The sequence below is a fragment of the Ammospiza caudacuta genome, chromosome 3 (genome assembly GCF_027887145.1).
Source record: "Ammospiza caudacuta isolate bAmmCau1 chromosome 3, bAmmCau1.pri, whole genome shotgun sequence".
Lineage (NCBI taxonomy): Eukaryota > Metazoa > Chordata > Aves > Passeriformes > Passerellidae > Ammospiza > Ammospiza caudacuta.
In genome coordinates, this window is record NC_080595.1 from 93,421,021 (window position 1) to 93,440,217 (window position 19,197).

Genomic DNA, 19,197 nt, shown 5'->3' on the forward strand with positions numbered 1-19,197 from the left:
TGCCAGCACAAACAGACAGGCCCAAGGACCCAGACTGGTTTCATTTTGTTGGTTTTGCCTTCTTGACAATTCTGCTCTAAGCTGGAGCTGTGACATTTGAGTGACTCACCTGGGGTAAGTTTTTTCACTTAAAGACAGTATTTCAACAAGCAATTGTTGCATTAAAATGTCAGTAAAATCCCAGAATGCTACATATTTAAATGTTGGAAGTGAAAGTCCCTGGGAACATCTTGATTCTAAACTACTATTTAAAATCTGTGCTTCAGGCTTATCACTTCTGTCACTTAATGCCAGTCAGCAGTCCCAACAGATAAGATAAATGAAACAGACCAACTGTTCCTGGAATCAACAGACACAGCAAAATCTTTAGTGTCTAAATTCACATATATTCAGGATTTTTATATACACATTCAAGATGCAGCTTCAGGTTTCTCATTTTCACTTAAGTTTCATCCAGTGGCCTTGTTAAGTCTACTGCAAGCATATGAGTGGTGGGAGATGATCCTCCTCGGAGGCCTCTCAAGAACACCTGGGGTTTGGGTACATTGCTTGAGTTGTCCCGCTTGGTCTGGGTGCCAGCTTCCTTTGGCAGGTACACTTGGGTGCAGTTCTCCCTTCTCATGTGGCTGAGATCAGTCTGCATGGAATGAGTTAACATGCGGCGCAAGTTGGCCTAAAGACACAAAAAGAATCAGATTAAGCAAAATTTAGTTTGAACATTTTAGCACCAGTATATACTCAGGAGTGTTTGTCTATTTTACATCCATGGGCTTCACAAACCTGGAACATGGCCCACCTTATCCTCCTGTCAATACACAGTTGTGACTGTGATTTGGTAAATACTGATCTAACAGGATGTGTGAACAGCACTTTAGGTGCCCCACACAATTTTAAATGTCTCTTAATAATTTCATATCATTGGTCATTGTCCTTCAAATTTTGTTAAATGCTTCACCTTTTTTTTTTTTTTTTTTTTTTTTTTTTTTTTTTTTTTTTTTTTTTTTTTGTTAGAATAAGATGTTTTCATGGCAAGTGCTTCCAGTCTTTGCCTGGTTTCTGCCAAATGTGATGAGGTTTAGAGGCTGGTGTCACAAAGTATCAGATAAAAGTGAAAAAATGCCTTCTTATTACCATGTTGCTCACTAACCCCTTGACAAGGGGTAAAAGTTAGGGCAATTTATGATTAAAGCTGGCTATTCACAGAAATTCCCAGAGATACAACAACAAAACTACTTCTCACAAAGTGTTAATATTCCAAAGCCAGCACTTGAAACAAAAAAATGTTCCTTTATTCCACTGAGCCTTCTGTGTCAGCAATAATGTAAAACACTGTAAATTATGATATAATGTTGTCCTCAAAACACACAAAATACAGTCTCATGCTGGAATTCAGGCCCCTCCAAGTAAGTGAGGAAGTCCCTGGAGTCCAGTCCAGTCAGTGAAGACTGGAGTCAGTGGAAGCTGGAGAGTGATACAGCTGGCCAAATGTCCTAAGTGTTGTATCAGGGTAAGTTAAAATATTCTCCAGCCTCCACCACTGAGGTCTCTCTCTGCTGGAATGGAAGGTGAAACACCTAAATGTGGGCACATTTTGGTACCTTAATCTACAACTGAATCTTATATGCAGAGTCATCAAGCAGAATCCAGCAAAGAACAATAAGGAACTTATAGAGAAGATGCCATGGGAAGAAAGACAATATATTAAGTTTTGTTTTGTTTTGGTTTTTTTTTCCCAAGGGTTTTAATGATGGAATGTATGCTATTACAAGGAACTATGCTTGCACAGAGAAACAAATGTGAGCTAAAAATTTTACTTCTAACAGCATATAGGTTTTAACAAAGTAATAGGTTAATATTTCAAACCACTACAAGTTTTTTGGCTAAGTATGAACAACACAAAAAACACCAAAGGCATGTGAGCTCATCCTCTAACAAAACCCACAAATATGTCTGATGTTTTCCTGAAGTATCAAATTCATTGATGCACTGGTAAACTATTTCTGTTATTTTATCACTTTGTTATAAAATGTTTTATCATCTCCATATTACAAATTAGCATAGTCAAAGCACTTTTGCATGCATCTGGGATTTTTTCTTTCAGCTCCATATCACTAATCTCACATTTGGACAGCTGAGGCTAGAACACCCTTAGTACTTTAAAGTACTTTCTCTAAATATTTCACACTAACGGGCTACAAATTTGTTTGTGCATGTTCTTCATGACCAGATATTGGAAAATACCCACTTTTGCTTATGCTGAAGAGCCACTGACCACATCTTATGTTTATTTATGTACTTTTGTCCTTTACAGAAGCAAAAGAGGCTTTTAGCTAGGCTTCTTGTAAACCTAACTGGCTTCTTTATATACCTCAGTAACAACTTTTTCTTAGAATCCTTTATGAGCTAGCAACACTGGCAAGACTCCTCAGTCCAAAATTTTGGTTTACTTTCACAATGTTAGAGATTTCATGGCAAAAAGGAAAACAGAAAGGAAATAGGCTGCCCAGTAGGCCACAGACCTCCACAGTGCATCTGTTCACAGAATTAAAAAAAAAACTTTAGTATTATATGTTCAGCTGATATTGTTAACTGCAATATTCCCTGTACTCACAAGTTGTTTATTTTGATTGCATTCTGAAAATCAGGTGTTATACCTTGACAACTACATGTGCTGGCAAACCCTAGAGAGAAGCTTCTGACATACTTACTGTTAAAAGTTTTTATGTACATATGTGGTCAACCTTCTATGGACAGACTGTGATTTCCAATCCATCAGAAAATCCTGATAGTATGACAAACATTTGCTTTGGCTTTTTCTCACAAAGAAATTATATAGTAGTATCTTCAACCAAATAAATTGATTTGAATGTAGAACAACCTTAATATCCAATGCAATTCAATTCAAAACAACAAACTCTTATTACATAAAGAAGGCAACTGAAAAATTTGAAATTAATAGATATAGAAGTGGAAGCACTGCATAAAAAACAGGGAAAAATATGTAAGAAGTGAGAGAAGTCTAAAAATAAGGAGAGAGAATATCTAGAAAAAAAATTGGACCAGTTGTAATGAAGTATATGTCTTTGACTAAAAGGTTAGATTTATGTTTCAAGGAACAAAAATTAAGAATAATTTATTATAAATTTCTTATGTCCAACAATGAAAATCTGATAACAGTACAAACCAGTTTTATAGCTTTTCTTCTCAGTTCCCATTCATTCCATTCATAGGATCTCACAATAGTTGGAGGCAAGATATGAGTATCAGTTTGAGTACCATTCTCACGTTTTTGGGGTGGTTTCATTGAACCTGTGCTTGCCTTTCTGGCCTGGATGAAAAGAAACAACCAAAGCCAAGCAAGGCATTGAGAAGAATACACAGAAATAGCATATGAGTATGGAACTTTTTAAAAGCAAATAGAGACCTGCAAACCACAAGTGGATAATTATTTTTACATTCAACAATATTTTTGTTCCCAAGCCCCCACTAAAAGGAAAACATTAAGCACCTGGTGGATTTAATTTCTGACAGAAAACCTTTGATGCAGAGGCCACAGCTGAACTGCAGGCTCCTGTCTACTGAGTGAGTGTTTAATTGTTGGATTTTAGAAAAAATGGGTCCCATCACCAGTATTTTATGATGCAGGCACCCCAGTTTGTCTTCATGAATGGATTAAAAATCACAAATCATAACTGGGAGAAGTGCACACATGTCTGCTATAGCTGGGATATAAACTATGTTTCAAACCAAGGGCCAGTTCAAGACTACATTCTTTCCACTGCTAGGGATCTCAAATTCACAAGTGGATCACAGAGAATGTTGCCTATAAATCCAAACCAAGTCTTTGAATTTCCCAGAATAACACCATCACATTCATTATTGGTGACTCTCCTTTTATTTTTTAATATGTTCCATAACTTCTGTCCCCAGATACAACTACACCCTCATCCAGCACACATGGGTGGACTGCTGAGCTAAAGCTCCACTTAATGTGATATCTGACATATCTTCTGTTGCATTTATTTTCTGGTCCTTTAAGCTACTTTTGCAAAAATGAGGAAAAGAAACATCAGACACAAGACCTGCCTAGGCTATGGACTAGCAGCTTTTATCACTGCCAGAGTGCTTTGGATTTACATATTCTCCTATGAATAGAAAAGGTGAGAATGACACTAAGTAGTAACATTTCTTCAACACTCTGAAGACCTGGAAAAGATGGACCTTCAGACAGGCAGAGGATTTTACTTCTTTCCTAAAGATAGGTATCATCTGTTCTCTTTTAGAAAGGACAGACCAACCAGTGACCCAGCAGCTGTTTAGCAAGAGGCACGGGCAGTGTGTACCTGTGTATGTGGAACAAGGTATTCAAACTGATGATGGAGCTCAAGCAGTTGAATTAGCTCTGCATATTTTTTTGCTTTTTCTATATTCAATTGAATGAACTTATCTGGATCTTCAGCAAAGATGTATGCATCTTCTTTTGAACTGAAAACATAGTATTTCTCCTTGTGCTTCAAAATTCCAATAGCAGGATTTCCTAAACATAAGAAGAAAAACGAACCCAAAATAAGCCTCACAAATTAAAATAGTGAACAGTATGATATCCAATACAAAAGACATTTGTAATCAAGATTCTGTGTTTGCCTCAAGTTAGTTTCACTTCCTTCATTTCTGAACTCAGTATAAACCCTTAAAAGCAAGCTTTTTTAAAATATAGAAAACTCTATTTCGTTAGGTCAGTAAAACTGCTTTGATCAGTTCACATCCAGCATGCCTTAGGTGCATGTCTCAGAAAAACAACAGATAAAACACATATAGCAAAGGCATAAGAAACCAGTCTTTACCCTCAAATGTTTCCCCTAAAATCTTCAGCAAATATCTGATTGCAGATCAGTAGTGCATTTATATCAAAGGGCATAACACTGACATGAACTGGAGAAGCAGATAAAGCAACTGGGAAGCCAAACATCAAATTAAGAGAGAAAATGAAGTGTCAATAAAGGCCAAATAACTTATACAGGAAACCACAAACTGATTTCAAGGACAGTGGCAGGTTGGGCTTCAGATGTCATTGCCCAGGAAAGACCAGAATCATCACAGACCTTGAACACACTCAGTCAAAAAAGGAATTATTAGTATGCAAACAGAGGAAGAGAAGAAAACCAATATTATAACAACCTATAATAATATTTGTAATAATACATTTTGTTCCAACACAACAGAACAAGTAAAAGGGAGCTAGGGGTGATCAAGGGCTTGTGATACCTTTCATAGAAGGAGGGGTAAAAGAAAAAAGCCTCCTCAGCATTAAAAAGAAAAAAGAGATAATATGATAGGGGGTTATAAAACCATGAATTGTGTGCAATATAAAATTACTATATAGTAATTTTCCTAACAGAAGGACTATCAATTTGTTGAAATTATCAGGCCAGAGCTTAAAACCATCTCAAAAAGAGGTACCTTTTCATAGCATGTATAATTATAATTGTGGGGCTCTTGAGAATAAGAATATCCCATGACAAACTCTAGATGAATTCCAGAATCAATTAGATAAATTAAAACCTCTTTGAAGGATTATTCAACAGAAGGTTACAGACTTAACATTAATCAGAGGAAATCCCATAACCACCAACTGCTAGGATTGAAAGGATATAATTAAAGAAAGATCACTCTGACTTGAATTCTCATAATTTTAAAGTGTTCATGACTGTCCATGTGCAGTAATCAGATACAGGGCTAGAGAGACCTTCAATCCAACTAAGGACAGCTGTTCTCATGTGCAGTACTAAGTGTAAGTAACTTACATTGCCATAAAAAATATCTGTTCTTTAATACTGACTAGTAAATGGCCATATTTTCTTCCCAAACTCCCATAGGTTTAAAAAAATTCTATATGGACAGGTTCTAGAAAGGACAGGAAGATGGGAAACATGAACTAGGATAGCTGAAATAAGGCTAACTTTCAAGACAGATGAGCCTAGAGAGACCAAAAATTCCTACAATTAGTTGACTTAATCAAGTGCACTTTTGTATTATTTTCAGGAAAGATTTTTAGTACTTTGTCATGACTATTTAAAATACATATGAGGTAAGCATGAATGGCTATGTTTACACACATGGATGCACAAAACAGAAGGAACTGCCATTTCCCTATGCCTGCACTACAGCACCTTAACAACAGTAACCAAACCTGTATTCAGTTGCAGTGTAGGTTATACAGACACACACAGAGCAGGAAGAAACATTTATCCATCCCATCTTGTTTCTGCCCCTGCTCCTCTTCAAGCCATTCTGCCTTCTACTAAGGACAGTTTATTTGTGTATTTTAAAAAAGATACTTTAACAATGGAAATAAGTTACCTGAGGTGAAAATTGCAAATGTAGAAAAACAGTATTCCAGCTTTGACATAAGAGGATGCATTCAGAATGCCTTTACATTTTTCCTAATCCTTGTGTAAATATATTGTATGGAAAATATCTAACCACAAAGCATACCTGGTAGGATAATACCTTTCACACCAATTGAATGTGCACAGAAACCACGGTACTGGATCAGCAACTGATCAAAGTTATCAGTAGTCTCTGGAAAAAGCCATTCTTGGTTCGTGAAATCAGAAACATTCACTCTGGTTTCTAAGAAAAGATAAAACAAAGGAAGGACTTCAATATTAAAATATCAGATGTCTAAAAGGTAATGATATTACAGGATGACCAGATTACTCTGGTTTTCACAGGATGATCTGCAGTGCCCAGATCCCAGAAGCCAAAATTTCGTCCTGCCTTGAAAGCAAACCTACTGAAAATCAGTTCTGTGAGAACCTTCTTTAGTAGCATTAGTTTTCTTTGAAAACGTGGGACAACAACAGGAAGATAATAGTTTAATCTTTGATTTTGTTTTCACCCACACATGCATTACAAATGCCCTGGCATAAAACTTGGATCCTGGGGATACCATCTTACAAACAATCCCTTCTGGTAACCAAAGCCCTGTTAAATCATTTTGTTTATACTCTACCCCTCAATTTCCAAAGTTCTGAAATGTATAAAAAGACATTAATACACTTCAAAATTTAAAAAAAAAAAAATAAATATTCTCTGATCATTCTGAAATTTTTGCAAGGCATATTTGTATCTAGAAGCTTTATTTTAATTTTATATGTGAAAATAGAATCACAAGCTACACTACATGAAAATGTAAATCTATACCCTACAAGGCTCATTTTAATTTACTGTGCAAATTCTGGGTAGTAAATAATCAATATAGCACACCTTCTGTAAAGCACCTATTGTAAAGAAAATTCAAACTACAAAATCTTGGAAAATTAAGGAAAATCAAAAAGTTTCAACTTTCCATACCCATGGTTTCTTTTATCCTTTCCTCATCACTTTTCACAGTCACTCCTTCTAGAAGAGATGTTAGCATTTCCTCTGGAAAAAGCTGTGATTGGATTTCCAAGAATTGTTGCAGATTGTCAGCCATATTTGTGAGGAAGCTTAGCAGTAGCATTTCATCCTGAAAGCCGGCCCAAAGCTTAGAAAGTTCCATAAACAGAGGCTGGAACATAAAGAAAATTATCTGAAATACAGATTTGTTTTATGTCTACGGTGTAACCCAAGCACTGTGCACAACAATCTCAGCCATGAACAAAGCAGGGCTGATCTCCAAGGCCTTCAGCAACCAGAAATTCCAGGGGAACTCAGGGACACTGTAAGAGGAGCTTCCATCACATACGCCTAAAGCAAGTATATCCAGCATGTCAACCCACAGGCAAGAGTTGTACTTCTCTATATTTTACTTCAGAGCCTTTCTCAAATAAATGTACTCTGTGACCATGCTTTGAATTTAGCACTTCATTGACAATACAGTTTTATAACTGAAAATATGATGTACAGGAGTAAGGACCAGAAGGAACACACCTGATTAATTACCAAAGTAGGTAAAACCACGCCTCTATATAAACTACCAAGTTTTGTTATTTTGTCTGCCCTGATTCCAGAGTGAGTTGGCACCACAGCCCCAGGCCATCATGTGTCTCAAATGGAAGGGATGCAGGCCTCTCCAGAGTGGTCCAGGGTTCAGGGCAAAACTGGAGGCTGCCCTTCCCAGCACTGACATGCTGTTGGCATACAGGTGTAGGCACATAAAGTAGCAGCCTATAAGCTTTAAGTGTAAATGCTGTTTTCAATGACAGTGACATAAAACGTGCCCTGTTACACCTAAACACACAGAGAGCATTTACAGGAAGAGATTCAACCAATCTGAAATGCACACTTAACCACACATTTTATGCATGCTAACAACATTATCATGAGAGCAGCCAACAGAGCCAGCTCTGAAATTCACCAGCATTGCTAATGCTGTGGAAGTGTTATGGTTACAAAAATGGAAGAAACTAAAGGAAGATCAAAAACATTCTTAATAGAATAAACAAAGAATATTAATGAAATGTACTATTTTTCCTAAAGCAAGTGTTTGCTACAAATATAGGCCTTATCCTATACTTTTTAAAAGACAGAATGCCCTGTATCTCTACCTTTGTAGAGGATCCAGCTTGTCAGCAACAAGCCAAAGGCAAGAAAAATTATTTAAATAGTGTGTTAATAAAAAAAATCTCTATCTGAAAAGGATCTGAAATTGAAAGGCATTATATATTTTGTCTTCAGCAGAGAAGTCAAAACAACTAACCAACCAGAAGAGAAAAAAATTCCAGGAAGGCAGCAAACAACAATAGACAGCTTTTAGGGAAAAGGGTAAGATGTATCAGTCACTCAAGCCCCACAAAGATACAGAAGAGGAAAAACTGCTTTGAGTAGCTGGACAAAAGGGGAAAATGTTCTCCAAACAAGAACATCTGGTTTATAAAATCAAAAGCATACATAAATTCAGTTAAAGTGCTGTTCCCATGAGTTTCCACCTTGGATGCTCTTATGGGAAGTGTAAAAATACTCTGAGTAGAAGGGGGTCATGATCTTCCTCTTCCTCTGCAGTAGGCTTTATTTTGCTTTCTAATAATTAGCTTAGAATGTTAAAAAATAACCTAAAACATGTATAAAACTGCATGCTGGTGCAGCAGCCAACCACAAAGAATTGGAATGATAATCAAATCACACAAAATAATGAGCTCTTACAAGAAAAGCAAATTTAAATGAAGCTGGTTTCTAGCATATTTCTCTCCTGTTTCCTTTATAACATGCCAGCATAATAATCCCAGGTTTTCACAGGCTCATTAAGCAGCCTCCCTCATAATACCTGTAGTTCACAGCACTCCTTCCCTTTCCCCCAATACCTCCTTCCCATGTCCTGTAGTTCCCAACCAAGGGTGCAACAGCACAGAATCACAATCCTTCAGTGGCTGCTCACTGGCCAGAGAGCACACAAACCTCATTTCAGACCTCATCTTGGTAAGACTCTAATTGTGTGTCTCTAGTTGCTCTTATTTTTCCCCCATAAAACTTGCAGAAAATGACATATTTTGAGATCTTTTGACTCTGACAAATGTGACTGAAACTTGCCAACAGGTTCAGAAGCTATTGGGAGGGGAAAAGAGGCTGACACCCACCACAGAAACTCAGTTTCTTCAGAAAAATTATATAAATGACTCATAGTGTAATTACAGGGATTGCTGTGTGAGGGAACTTTAAAAGAATCATACTCTCTTGTGCTGTTTTCTGCAATCATTATGTTCTTACAGTTTCTGCAAGGAACGGGAAAGAATATATACACACACAAAAAAGGAAATCTACAAATAATGACAACTCAAGACACTTACAGTAAAATACCATTTAATTCCTTTGCTCCCTTTTTGTACCTTACCTTTTTTTACCTTAAGAGCAAGTGTTTTAGTTGCCCCTTCAAAAATCACAGAATTTTGATATTGTAATAGAGAGAAAATTTGTAGCCTCTTGCTACACATAAACTACTCAAAAACACACCTGCAAAGTATATTACTTTAATAATGTTTTCTACTGAAGAAGTAATGGGTTTCCTATTCATAATACTTACAAAAACTTCTCTGGACTCTATGGAAGTCTTATCCTGCACTGTGTTTTTCAATAACATCATTGCTGCTTCAAACTGAACATCCAACGATTCAACTTCTTGAGCACTTGTAATTGCATTAGACTGGAAAGAGAACAACAGGCAAAACGTATCACACTCCAAAAACCAAGTATTTAGTAACAAGTATTTACCCGGGCCTCTTCTTTCAACTATTTTCAGAACAATTGTTTTAAGGAACAAAATGTACTCTAGCTATCCACAGAATATATTTTTCCTTAAATGTTCAGGTGTTCAGGCACCTCAGTCACACATAAACTTCCAATTTTTATAGAAAATCCTCTGGATTTTCCCAATGAAGAGAACAAAAAGAAAAAAAAATACATTTTTTCAATGCCTTATACAGGAAAGACTAATAAAAAACTGCAGCTTCTCTAAAGACAAATGAAAAGCTCTTCAGTAATAAAACAAGATTTAAATTGTATTCTCCAAAGACTTTTGATGACTCCATATATTTTGGGGGTGTCTGCAGACTAAATTTATGGATTGGTCAAGGAGATTTTTTTCTCTCATGCCTTTTGGGGCAGAGAATTACTATGTAAAGAACTGTTTAATGGTGGACTTGGCAGTGCCAGGCTAATAGGTTAATGGTTGGACTCAATGATTTTAAAGGTATTTTCAAAGCTAAACAATCTTTGGTTCTTTATCTAAAGATATACTTTATTTTATTTCATTTATTTCCAAATACTTTTTCTTATATTTCTGTGCTGTGCAAGTAGGTAACTTGAAGACATTCCACCTGCATTAGAAGTCCACAGGATATCACACCTCACCTGAAGGATGCAAAGGAAGGCTTCATACTGTCTCACATTGAATAGTGCTTCTTTTAATTTAAGAAATCTAAGCTGGGAGAACCTCTGGGGGTCCTCCTGCATGGCCTCCAGCAGGGCTGTGTAGCGGTGGGCCAGCAGCTGGCAGGAGTTCAGACGCTCGTCGAGAGTCCGCGTAGCCGAGGGAATGGCTTCGCTCAGGATCTCTGGCACTAGTCATGTGGAATAAATATGAAATGTGTATAAAAAGAATCAGTGAAGTCATTATCACATGGTTAAAGTGCAATATTTGAGCATAATGGTCTTCCAATTAAATTTTGATTTCTACATTTTGTTCTTATATTCATGCATTTCCAAATTCTTGCAAACCAGATTAAATCACCCTATCTCACTAGTCAGGTTGTTGCAAATATTTAGAATTACAGGTGTGGAAATACCACAGTCAAGTCAAGGAATGTGAGAAAACTTGCTTTATGGTAGATGCAACTCTGTTGCTACAACTGACATGGGTTTCCTGAGAGTATCTGCACAATTTTCAATTCTCAGTTTCTTAATTTGTAAAATACCAGTAACAATAACACGCCTCACTGAGATGGGAAATTATTGGAGCAGCTCCAGTGAAGAAGTCCAGTAGAATGAATTGGGAATACCCAGCTCAAATGCAGTTGTTTACTTACAGTCATCAATGCAGCTTCCTCCTTTCTGGCACTGCTTGTTGTACAAACGAATTCCTGTCACTAGCATGGCAAGATCTTTCAGCTGTTGTTCTTTGTCCTTCTTACTGAGTGAGATGAAAGTAATCATTTCTGTCTGGGGGAATATACTCTGCAAGGCAGCTGTAAGCATTACAAAGTGAGAGAAAACCCTCAATATGAGGGAATAGAAAAGAAAATCATTAAATAAGCAAAAATAGCCTCTCCTAAACAAAAGGAGGAAATATATGGGAAATTTACACTTCAAGGCTAAGCAGTGACAGTTTGGACAGCAAGCATTCATCACAGTTTACCCCATTTGTATGTAAATATCAGTGAAGAGGAAGTGAAATTTTATTTTTTTCAAGAAGAAAAGCCCAATTTCACAGCTGGGGGTTTACTGACCTGTTACCTCCCTGACAGCCTCAATATCTGTTGGGGATCCCAGGCCAGATCTCAGCAGCACATAGGCAACAATCTTTTGATACATATTCTCCATTTCTTCTCGTGTATGTGGACCACTCTCAGTGACGGCTCTAACTACAGGAGCCAGTTTTCCTTCCAGAACACGCTCCTGCTCACTCAGTAATTCATCTAGGAAAGAAAGACGCTTAAAAAGTGCTATCTAAATCCTTTGAAATTTGCCCTATACAGAGGGTGTAATTCATTTCCACAGTCAGAGCACCAACTTAAGGTTTCTGAAACACAGGTACATGAAAGAGATGTTTGGAGTACCACATCATTAGAATTAAAACCAGCAGAGTTAAACATTAATGGTATGCTAATTAGAATGATTAACATCAGTCAGTAGAGTCCTGAGAACCATTCAGGCCAAGCTAGACAGCAAGTCTCTGGCTCTCTGAACTGCTCTGACTGTAGGTGGACTTAACTTACACACACACAATATTTCCAAAACACCTGAAGTTACATGCTCAAGTTGGAATACTCCTCAGGATCTCAAAAACTTGCTGGATCTACTGAGCTTATAGAGTACAGAGAATTTAGGAGAAGCTCCCCATGTTGCTAATTTTTGGTTTTAATCCATGCTAACAGGAAAACATTGTCATTATCTCCCCACAGAGCAATGCTTTTTTCACGTCTGTGCCTGTTCTGTGTCTTCTATTTCCCAGCCAGCCTCCACTGTCCCTTTGAGATCAGGAATTACATTTACAGCAAAGGCATTTTCTCTATCTCATTTTATTTTCACATTCTCATTCTCAGATCATGTGAAATTACTACTGATGAGAGAAAAACGTACTCAGCTAAAGCTGTAACTGATTGTTCAAGATTACTCAAATCTCCCAGTTAGGGATATTGATAAAATACTGAGTTCTGAGGGCCTTCAGACACACAGGTGCAGGTGCAAGCTTTTCTTGCTGAAGGCAGCTAACCACTGAAAGTGTGTGTCCTCAAGCAACCTCATACATTATATTCAGTAAATCTCTCAGACAGCATGAGCAGAGTATACTCTCAAATCTAATGTGCACTTTTCCCTACTATATCCATACTGAAACATCAGACTCCTGTACAGTAAATTTCTCCTGGGATTTTATTTTGTTTACTGACAGGATTAATTTACCAGTAATTACTATTCTTACATTATAAACTCAGCATCAACTTCTATGAAAACATATTTGAAATTACCTCGGTTTGCATAGTTCATATCAAAGTAAACTTGCATCTTAATTGTGCTTAGGGATGGGTTTGTTGTGTCAAGCAGTCTGGTAACACAGAGCTAAAAAGAGAGTCAGAGAAGTGAGTTCTTTCTCATCTCTGGGGAAACATCTGAACTGACAGTGATCTACTAAAGGTTTCACAACATCTGTAGAGCCCCCTCACTACCATTTTCTCCATATAAAGCTTTCTAAGGCATTTATTTATGGAAACATAGTCCAGCCTTTAGCTACAGAGCCATGAGAATAAAGCAGCACTCAAATTTTGCAAGTGTTCTTGTAATTTTAGTTAACAGGAGCAGAGAGCAAATAATGCTATAGTCTTAAATAAGTAGAGACTCTCAACATCATGTCAGAATTACCTGGATAAGATCCTGGATATCGTTTTCTGTAAGGCTTCGATCCATATTAAAATCATTTCTTGGATCTAACACAACAGCTTTCACCTAGAGATTGCCAAAAGAAAGATACTAATTTATGTCCCAAAATATCATCTTTGCAACTCACTTTTTATTTTCTGAAATATCTCAGATGCATTTAATATTTCTTTACTATTTTTTTATCCATTTCAGTCTTTGATAATGAAACAAATTACTTCATTTCACATCTTGCCAGTTTCAATCTCAGTTCTCAGGCACAAAAAACAAAAGATACAAATATTTAAATATAGCTCCTTTAAAATTTACTTGGAAAAATATTTTCTTAAGTAACATTTTTTTGAAAATCCATCATGGTTTTTTATAAACTTCTAAGTCGGTGCTATGTGCATTGATATAAACATTTACCATTTGAATAAAAAACCCCATAGTGTTCTACATGCAGGAAAATAAGTGCATGTTTGCAATTGGTGTTCATGCTAGGTGTCTTGCCAGCCACTTGTACAAATTCTTTACTCATTAAAATTTTCCTGCTTAATTGATTAATACTGCTTTTGAGCCCAATCTTTTTTCTAAAGCTGCAGTGTCACCTTTAGGGGAAAAAATAGCATATTAACAGTACTGCTGTGAAGCATTTACATTTATATACAAGTTTATCAAGAGCTGATCTTCAAAAGAATCTAGCCCATCTTTCTTCAGACACAGCTTTGCAGGCACATCCCGACTATATTCTGCAGCAGTGCTGTGTCTCCTAATAGATGCCAAAATGTAAAATGCTTTTAGGATACTTAAAGTTGTCTACCAAGGATAATACTGAGATTGAATTAATTAAATTTTCGCTTTAAATGCGATCAAAGCAAATTCTTTCAAATATTCAGCCCATTTATAGTACCTGGCCCTGTCTGAGCAGAGAAACAAAATTATCCATCACAAGAGAAGGAGGAGGTGAACATCGAAGAATAAATAGCAGCTGCTTTAAACATTCACCTATGCATCACAGGTTCATTTATGAGAGTGTGAAGAAACGTTGTTAAAACTTGGTAAAACTTCTCTTTTTCACTTCTGAAAGAAAACAATGGTTTATCTGCCTGCAGAAGAAAGCTCCAAGTTGGAGTTCAGAGAGTTTGTGGGACTCAGGACATGCAGCCTTCTTGAAGCATTATATTCCCATAAGATTTCAGGGGAATAAAATACTTTTCCAGGTTTTTAGGACCCAATACTGGGGCTGAGTGCCCCTTTAAAATACCTCTCGGCAGGCAATAGGAAACCAAGATATTTCCAAGTTCAGGTCACCCCTGACAGCGTCAGCTGCCGCCAGCCCCTGAACGCCTCCTGTCGCGCTTACCATGAAGGCCACCAAGGTTTCCGAGAGGCTTTGTCCCTGGGCAGAGCACTCCAGGCCCACCTGGCGGATTATTCTCTTGAGGACACTTTGGGTCAGCTCGCCGGACATGCTGGCCAAACACGCCGGCCCTAACCGGGTTACAGTCAGCGAGGTTTCACTGCAGCGAGGGTCCCGGCCGGCCCGAGCCCGCCGCTTGCTGAGCAGCCTGTCCCGGCGCCGAAGCTCCCCGGTGCCGCTGTCCCCGCGCCGGCCGCTGGCCACGGGCGGGAGCCGAGCGCCCGCCCCGGGCGTTGCCATGGGGACGCGGCCCGGCCAGGCCCGGCCTGCGGGAGAGCGGCGAGGGCAGGCGGGGATGGGGATTTACACACGGAGCACAGGGAGACAGGGTTTGTGCAGGATAGATGGGGCGGTGTGCGTGCAAAACGTACACGCCTGCATGTACTCCAAGGACGCGGCTGTGGAGGCACAGGAGCGGAGGTGTGAGTGTCTGGGCACGCACACAAACCGTGCTGTGGACGTCTGCAGCTATGGCTGTATGCAGCTGTGTCTAAATATACATCCATATGTATGTATAAAGACACATACATACCATATACATACCTTAATATCACAGAATTGTTAGGGTTGAAAGAAACCTATAGAAATTATCCAGTTTAACCCCCCTTGCCAAGGCAGGGTCACCTGGAGCAGGTTACTCAGGGACGTGTCCAGGTGGGTTTGGGAGATCCATGATCTCTCTCTGGGCTGCCTGCTCCAGGGCCCTGCCACCCTCAGTGGAAAAAAGTTCTTCCTCACGTTGAGGTAGAACTTCTTGTGCTTTAGATTATGGCCACTGCTCCTCACCCTCTCACTGGGCACCACTGAAAAATGTCTGGCACCATCCTCTTGGCACCCATCTTTGAGATATTTATGTGCATTAATGAAATCCCCTCCCAGTCTTTTCAAGACTAAAGAGGCCCACCTCTTGCAGTCTTTCCTTATGAAAGACATGTTCCAGACCCCACATTGTTTTTATGGCCCTCCTCTAGACCCATGTATACTCATAGATACAATATATATCCCCTCCACCATGGCAGCGGGGGTCAGAACTAGGTGATCTTTAAGGGCCCTTCCAACCCAAACTGCTCTATGAATGGTCTGCTTGAGGGGGGCAGAGTGGGAAAAAGAAAACCTTCATGCCAAGCAAGCACACAGCCAAAACACCTGTGTGCAAACAACACACCAAAAATCCAAAGCACAACATCACAGGGAATGCTGATAAGCAAGCTAACTCCATCCCAGCCAGACTCGGTAAAGATAAATGTATTTACACAGCTATAAATGCATACAATACATAGATAAATTCACACATACATGTACAAACAAAATGTGTGTATGGTACACAACGAGTGCTGCAGGCAGAGGCAGCACAGATGAGGCAACTTTGCAACACAAGCAAGACAGCCATCTTTGCTTTCAGGTCTCATGACTGCTGCTGGAGGTGGCAGCTCCTCTGGGTGCAGTGCCTGCAAGTACTACAGGTCACAGCCTGCAAGCAGCAGCCCAGTGAGCCCCAAGTTCTTGCACACACCAGTGGGCACACCACTGGATGAATGCACTGCCTTGCTGTAAGTGGTTTAGTTAGTCAATATGCAATTAATTCCAACTTTTCCGTGTCAGATAGAGGAAAGAGTAATAGCATGCTAATTACATTTAAAAGCCATGTCCCTGAAAGGCAATCTAATAAGCTCAAAAGGCACAGGGAATGTAGGAATAACAGATGAAAAGCTACACCAGTTTTCCACTGATTTAATTTTTTTCCCTTTGATTTACACTGTCAGGCAGAGGGAACTCCACTGAGAATCATGAGGACATCAAGATGATAATTTTTTTCCACTGTGACCTCAGACAAGTCACTCTTATCAGTAAAATTAAGATGATACTATGCTACCTGGCAAGTAGCTGCAGGGTTACATCCATGTTGTCAGTGTGTGTACAAAGGTACAGTGCAAGGAGTGCCAGCATAACCATGGGAAATGCTTTGGGAAGGTGGAACAGGGACCAAAGCAACCCTGCAACAGACATTGTAAAGTCTTAGGTTTCATTCTAGTAGCACAGCTAATGGGGCTTCTTAATATGTCCTCTGCATTGCTATTTTTAAAATTCTGTACCCTTAAGCTCAGTAATTATAGCAAGACTTTCATCAAGAGCTTAAAAATCTAAACCTCTTTTTCTGCAAATTGCTGGATGAGAAGCTTTTGGGGCCCTTCCTGGAGCAGAAGTGTGTTGCTGTTAGTGAGCTTAGGGTCACAAAGATTTTCCTCTGTACTTCCTGGTAAATCACACAAGGACCAGCTCTTCTGCAGATGCAGCTGGGGAGGAGCAAGAGGAGAAGAAGAATATAGTTTTGGGGATTAGAAGGAGAAAGAGAAGGTGCCAATGCCAGCTCTCTCCCTACAAAAGCAAATTTCAAGTCAGTCATAAACCTTGGTGCTCAAAGCAGTGCTGGCAACACTTCCTCCTGAAATTATCAGCTAAAAGTGGACAGTCTTGTGGAGTTCAACCAAATGCTGTCTGCAGTAGCACTGGAGGTGGAGCTTGCAGAAAGTCAGGTCCCATCCCATAACAGTCAGCAAGACTTTTGCTGACACCTTCACAGGCTTAGTACACGAGTATTTTCAGAGAGAGCAGGAATCTGCAGGTAGGATTTGCCCAGGTTTTTAGTATGTATGCAGAGCATGTGTAATTGTGCAATTTTGGCTTAGCAATTTAAGGACTCTAAAGATGGTTTACAGACTATTTCAATATGTGTCTGTGTCTACATCTGCAATTAGCACAATCTCTGCAGAACATTTGGTGCTGAGGACCTGACAGCACAACATACCTACTTTAGCAGTTGTTACTTCAGCCTAGCTTTGGTCAGGTCCTAGTGACTGGTGCTTTGTTTGTGGCTGAAGTGCATTAGGGACACTGCCAGAGATCTTCTTCAAGGTTAATTTCAAACAAAATATTCACATGCTCAAAGCCTGCTGTAATGTGCAAACCAAAGCACAGCAGATGAGGACTATGTAGAGATTCTCTCTGTGAACAGGTGCTTGATCCTAAATTACAAAACCACACACTTTAACATCCCACTTCCCCCTACCCCCTACCCCAATATTCACAGCCATGTTAGTCTACAGGAGTATTTCCTGGGGAAAAAAAACAAGCTTTCTGAAAAGCTACCAGTGCTTGCTCACATCCATAAATCCCAGCAGGAAATACTGCCTGTACACTTTTAGGCTGCAGGCTGGAAGGAAAGAACAATATCTTTTCAGTTTAGCATATTGAGAATTTAAATTCTTGTATTGTTTTAAGCATTTCAGTAGTATTAAACTATATATCACATAGCACTAGAATCCAAAAGAGGAGAGGGAAGGTTCCGGGAAGGGAATTATTTATTTTCCAAAGAAAAGCATACTTTCAGGGAAGGTTTGTAATCTGTACTAGACCACAAAAATTGCTTTAACTTATTTGTAACTTACTGAAGACTTTACGTTGCACAACACTGTTTTCTAACCAAATCAGTTGGATTTCTCTTGTAGAATTAGTATCAACTTTTAAACAGTTCCAGGAATGGAGGCCTGGTACCTGAAAGACAGACAAACTCTTCCCCCTGGCGGCTTATGTGAGGCATTGACAGACGGTCAGTAAAAAGATTCCTGGATTGAGATGGGAGAAATTCCCGGATTAGTTTGAAGAGTCATTAAAAACAACACACACGTTGTTTTTAAATCTCTGAAAAGTTTGACACCCTATTGCTTTATTCATGGGAAAGCATATCAGCTATTTGATGAATTTGCTATCACATTAAACTGGGTATCACCTCTAGGAAGTCACCCCTTTATCTGCTATAAACAGAAGATGGGATTTACTTAACAAGTTGCTCAAGTCTAAGCACATACCCTCGTTTTGCTAGTGTGGGGACAAAGTTACAGCTGGGTACTCTTACACCACTGATGTGCAGAGGAAACAACCCAGAAGCAGCTCATGACTCAGCAGTCCAGGGCACGGCCTGAGGCACATTAGGTGAACGGATCACTTGACCCCAGAGGATAACAATTGCCAGGATGGCAAAAAGCACTGCTTGGTGAAGCTTCACCCATTGCCCTGTGCCCAGTGGGGATGCTGGGCTGAGCAAGAGTCTGTCTGAGTTCCCTTAAGAGAGCCACATTCACTAAGGGATTCTGCAATCACTAATCCTCCAGTCATTCCCACTCATGGCTGATCTGAAAGACACCTTCCAGCTCAGTTAGCCTCTCTCT

General features: G+C 39.1%; 1 protein-coding gene across 1 annotated transcript; it reads right to left on the reverse strand.

The window, feature by feature from the left end:
* Positions 1–442: 442 nt before the first annotated feature.
* On the reverse strand, positions 443–15,022 carry CFAP206 (cilia and flagella associated protein 206). The gene is made up of 12 exons (XM_058802685.1): positions 14,915–15,022; positions 13,555–13,638; positions 13,164–13,254; positions 11,925–12,113; positions 11,505–11,663; positions 10,831–11,039; positions 10,004–10,123; positions 7,357–7,555; positions 6,496–6,633; positions 4,344–4,537; positions 3,185–3,328; positions 443–673 (listed from the first exon to the last, which is right to left on the reverse strand). The coding sequence occupies exons 1-12, from the start codon at positions 15,020–15,022 to the stop codon at positions 443–445; spliced, it is 1,866 nt and encodes a 621-aa protein (XP_058658668.1).
* Positions 15,023–19,197: the final 4,175 nt, after the last annotated feature.

What these genes read in the sequence shown, in the direction of transcription:
- CFAP206 (XM_058802685.1), bottom strand. Translation starts at nt 15,022, where the DNA reads ATGTCCGGCGAGCTGACCCAAAGTGTCCTCAAGAGAATAATCCGCCAG. An exon ending in AGGAAGCTGCATTGATGACT is followed by an intron (nt 11,040 to 11,504) that starts GTAAGTAAACAA and finishes CCACATGACTAG; the next exon opens with TGCCAGAGATCCTGAGCGAA. An exon ending in GAAGAAAAGCTATAAAACTG is followed by an intron (nt 674 to 3,184) that starts GTTTGTACTGTT and finishes TTGTGTCTTTAG; the next exon opens with GCCAACTTGCGCCGCATGTT.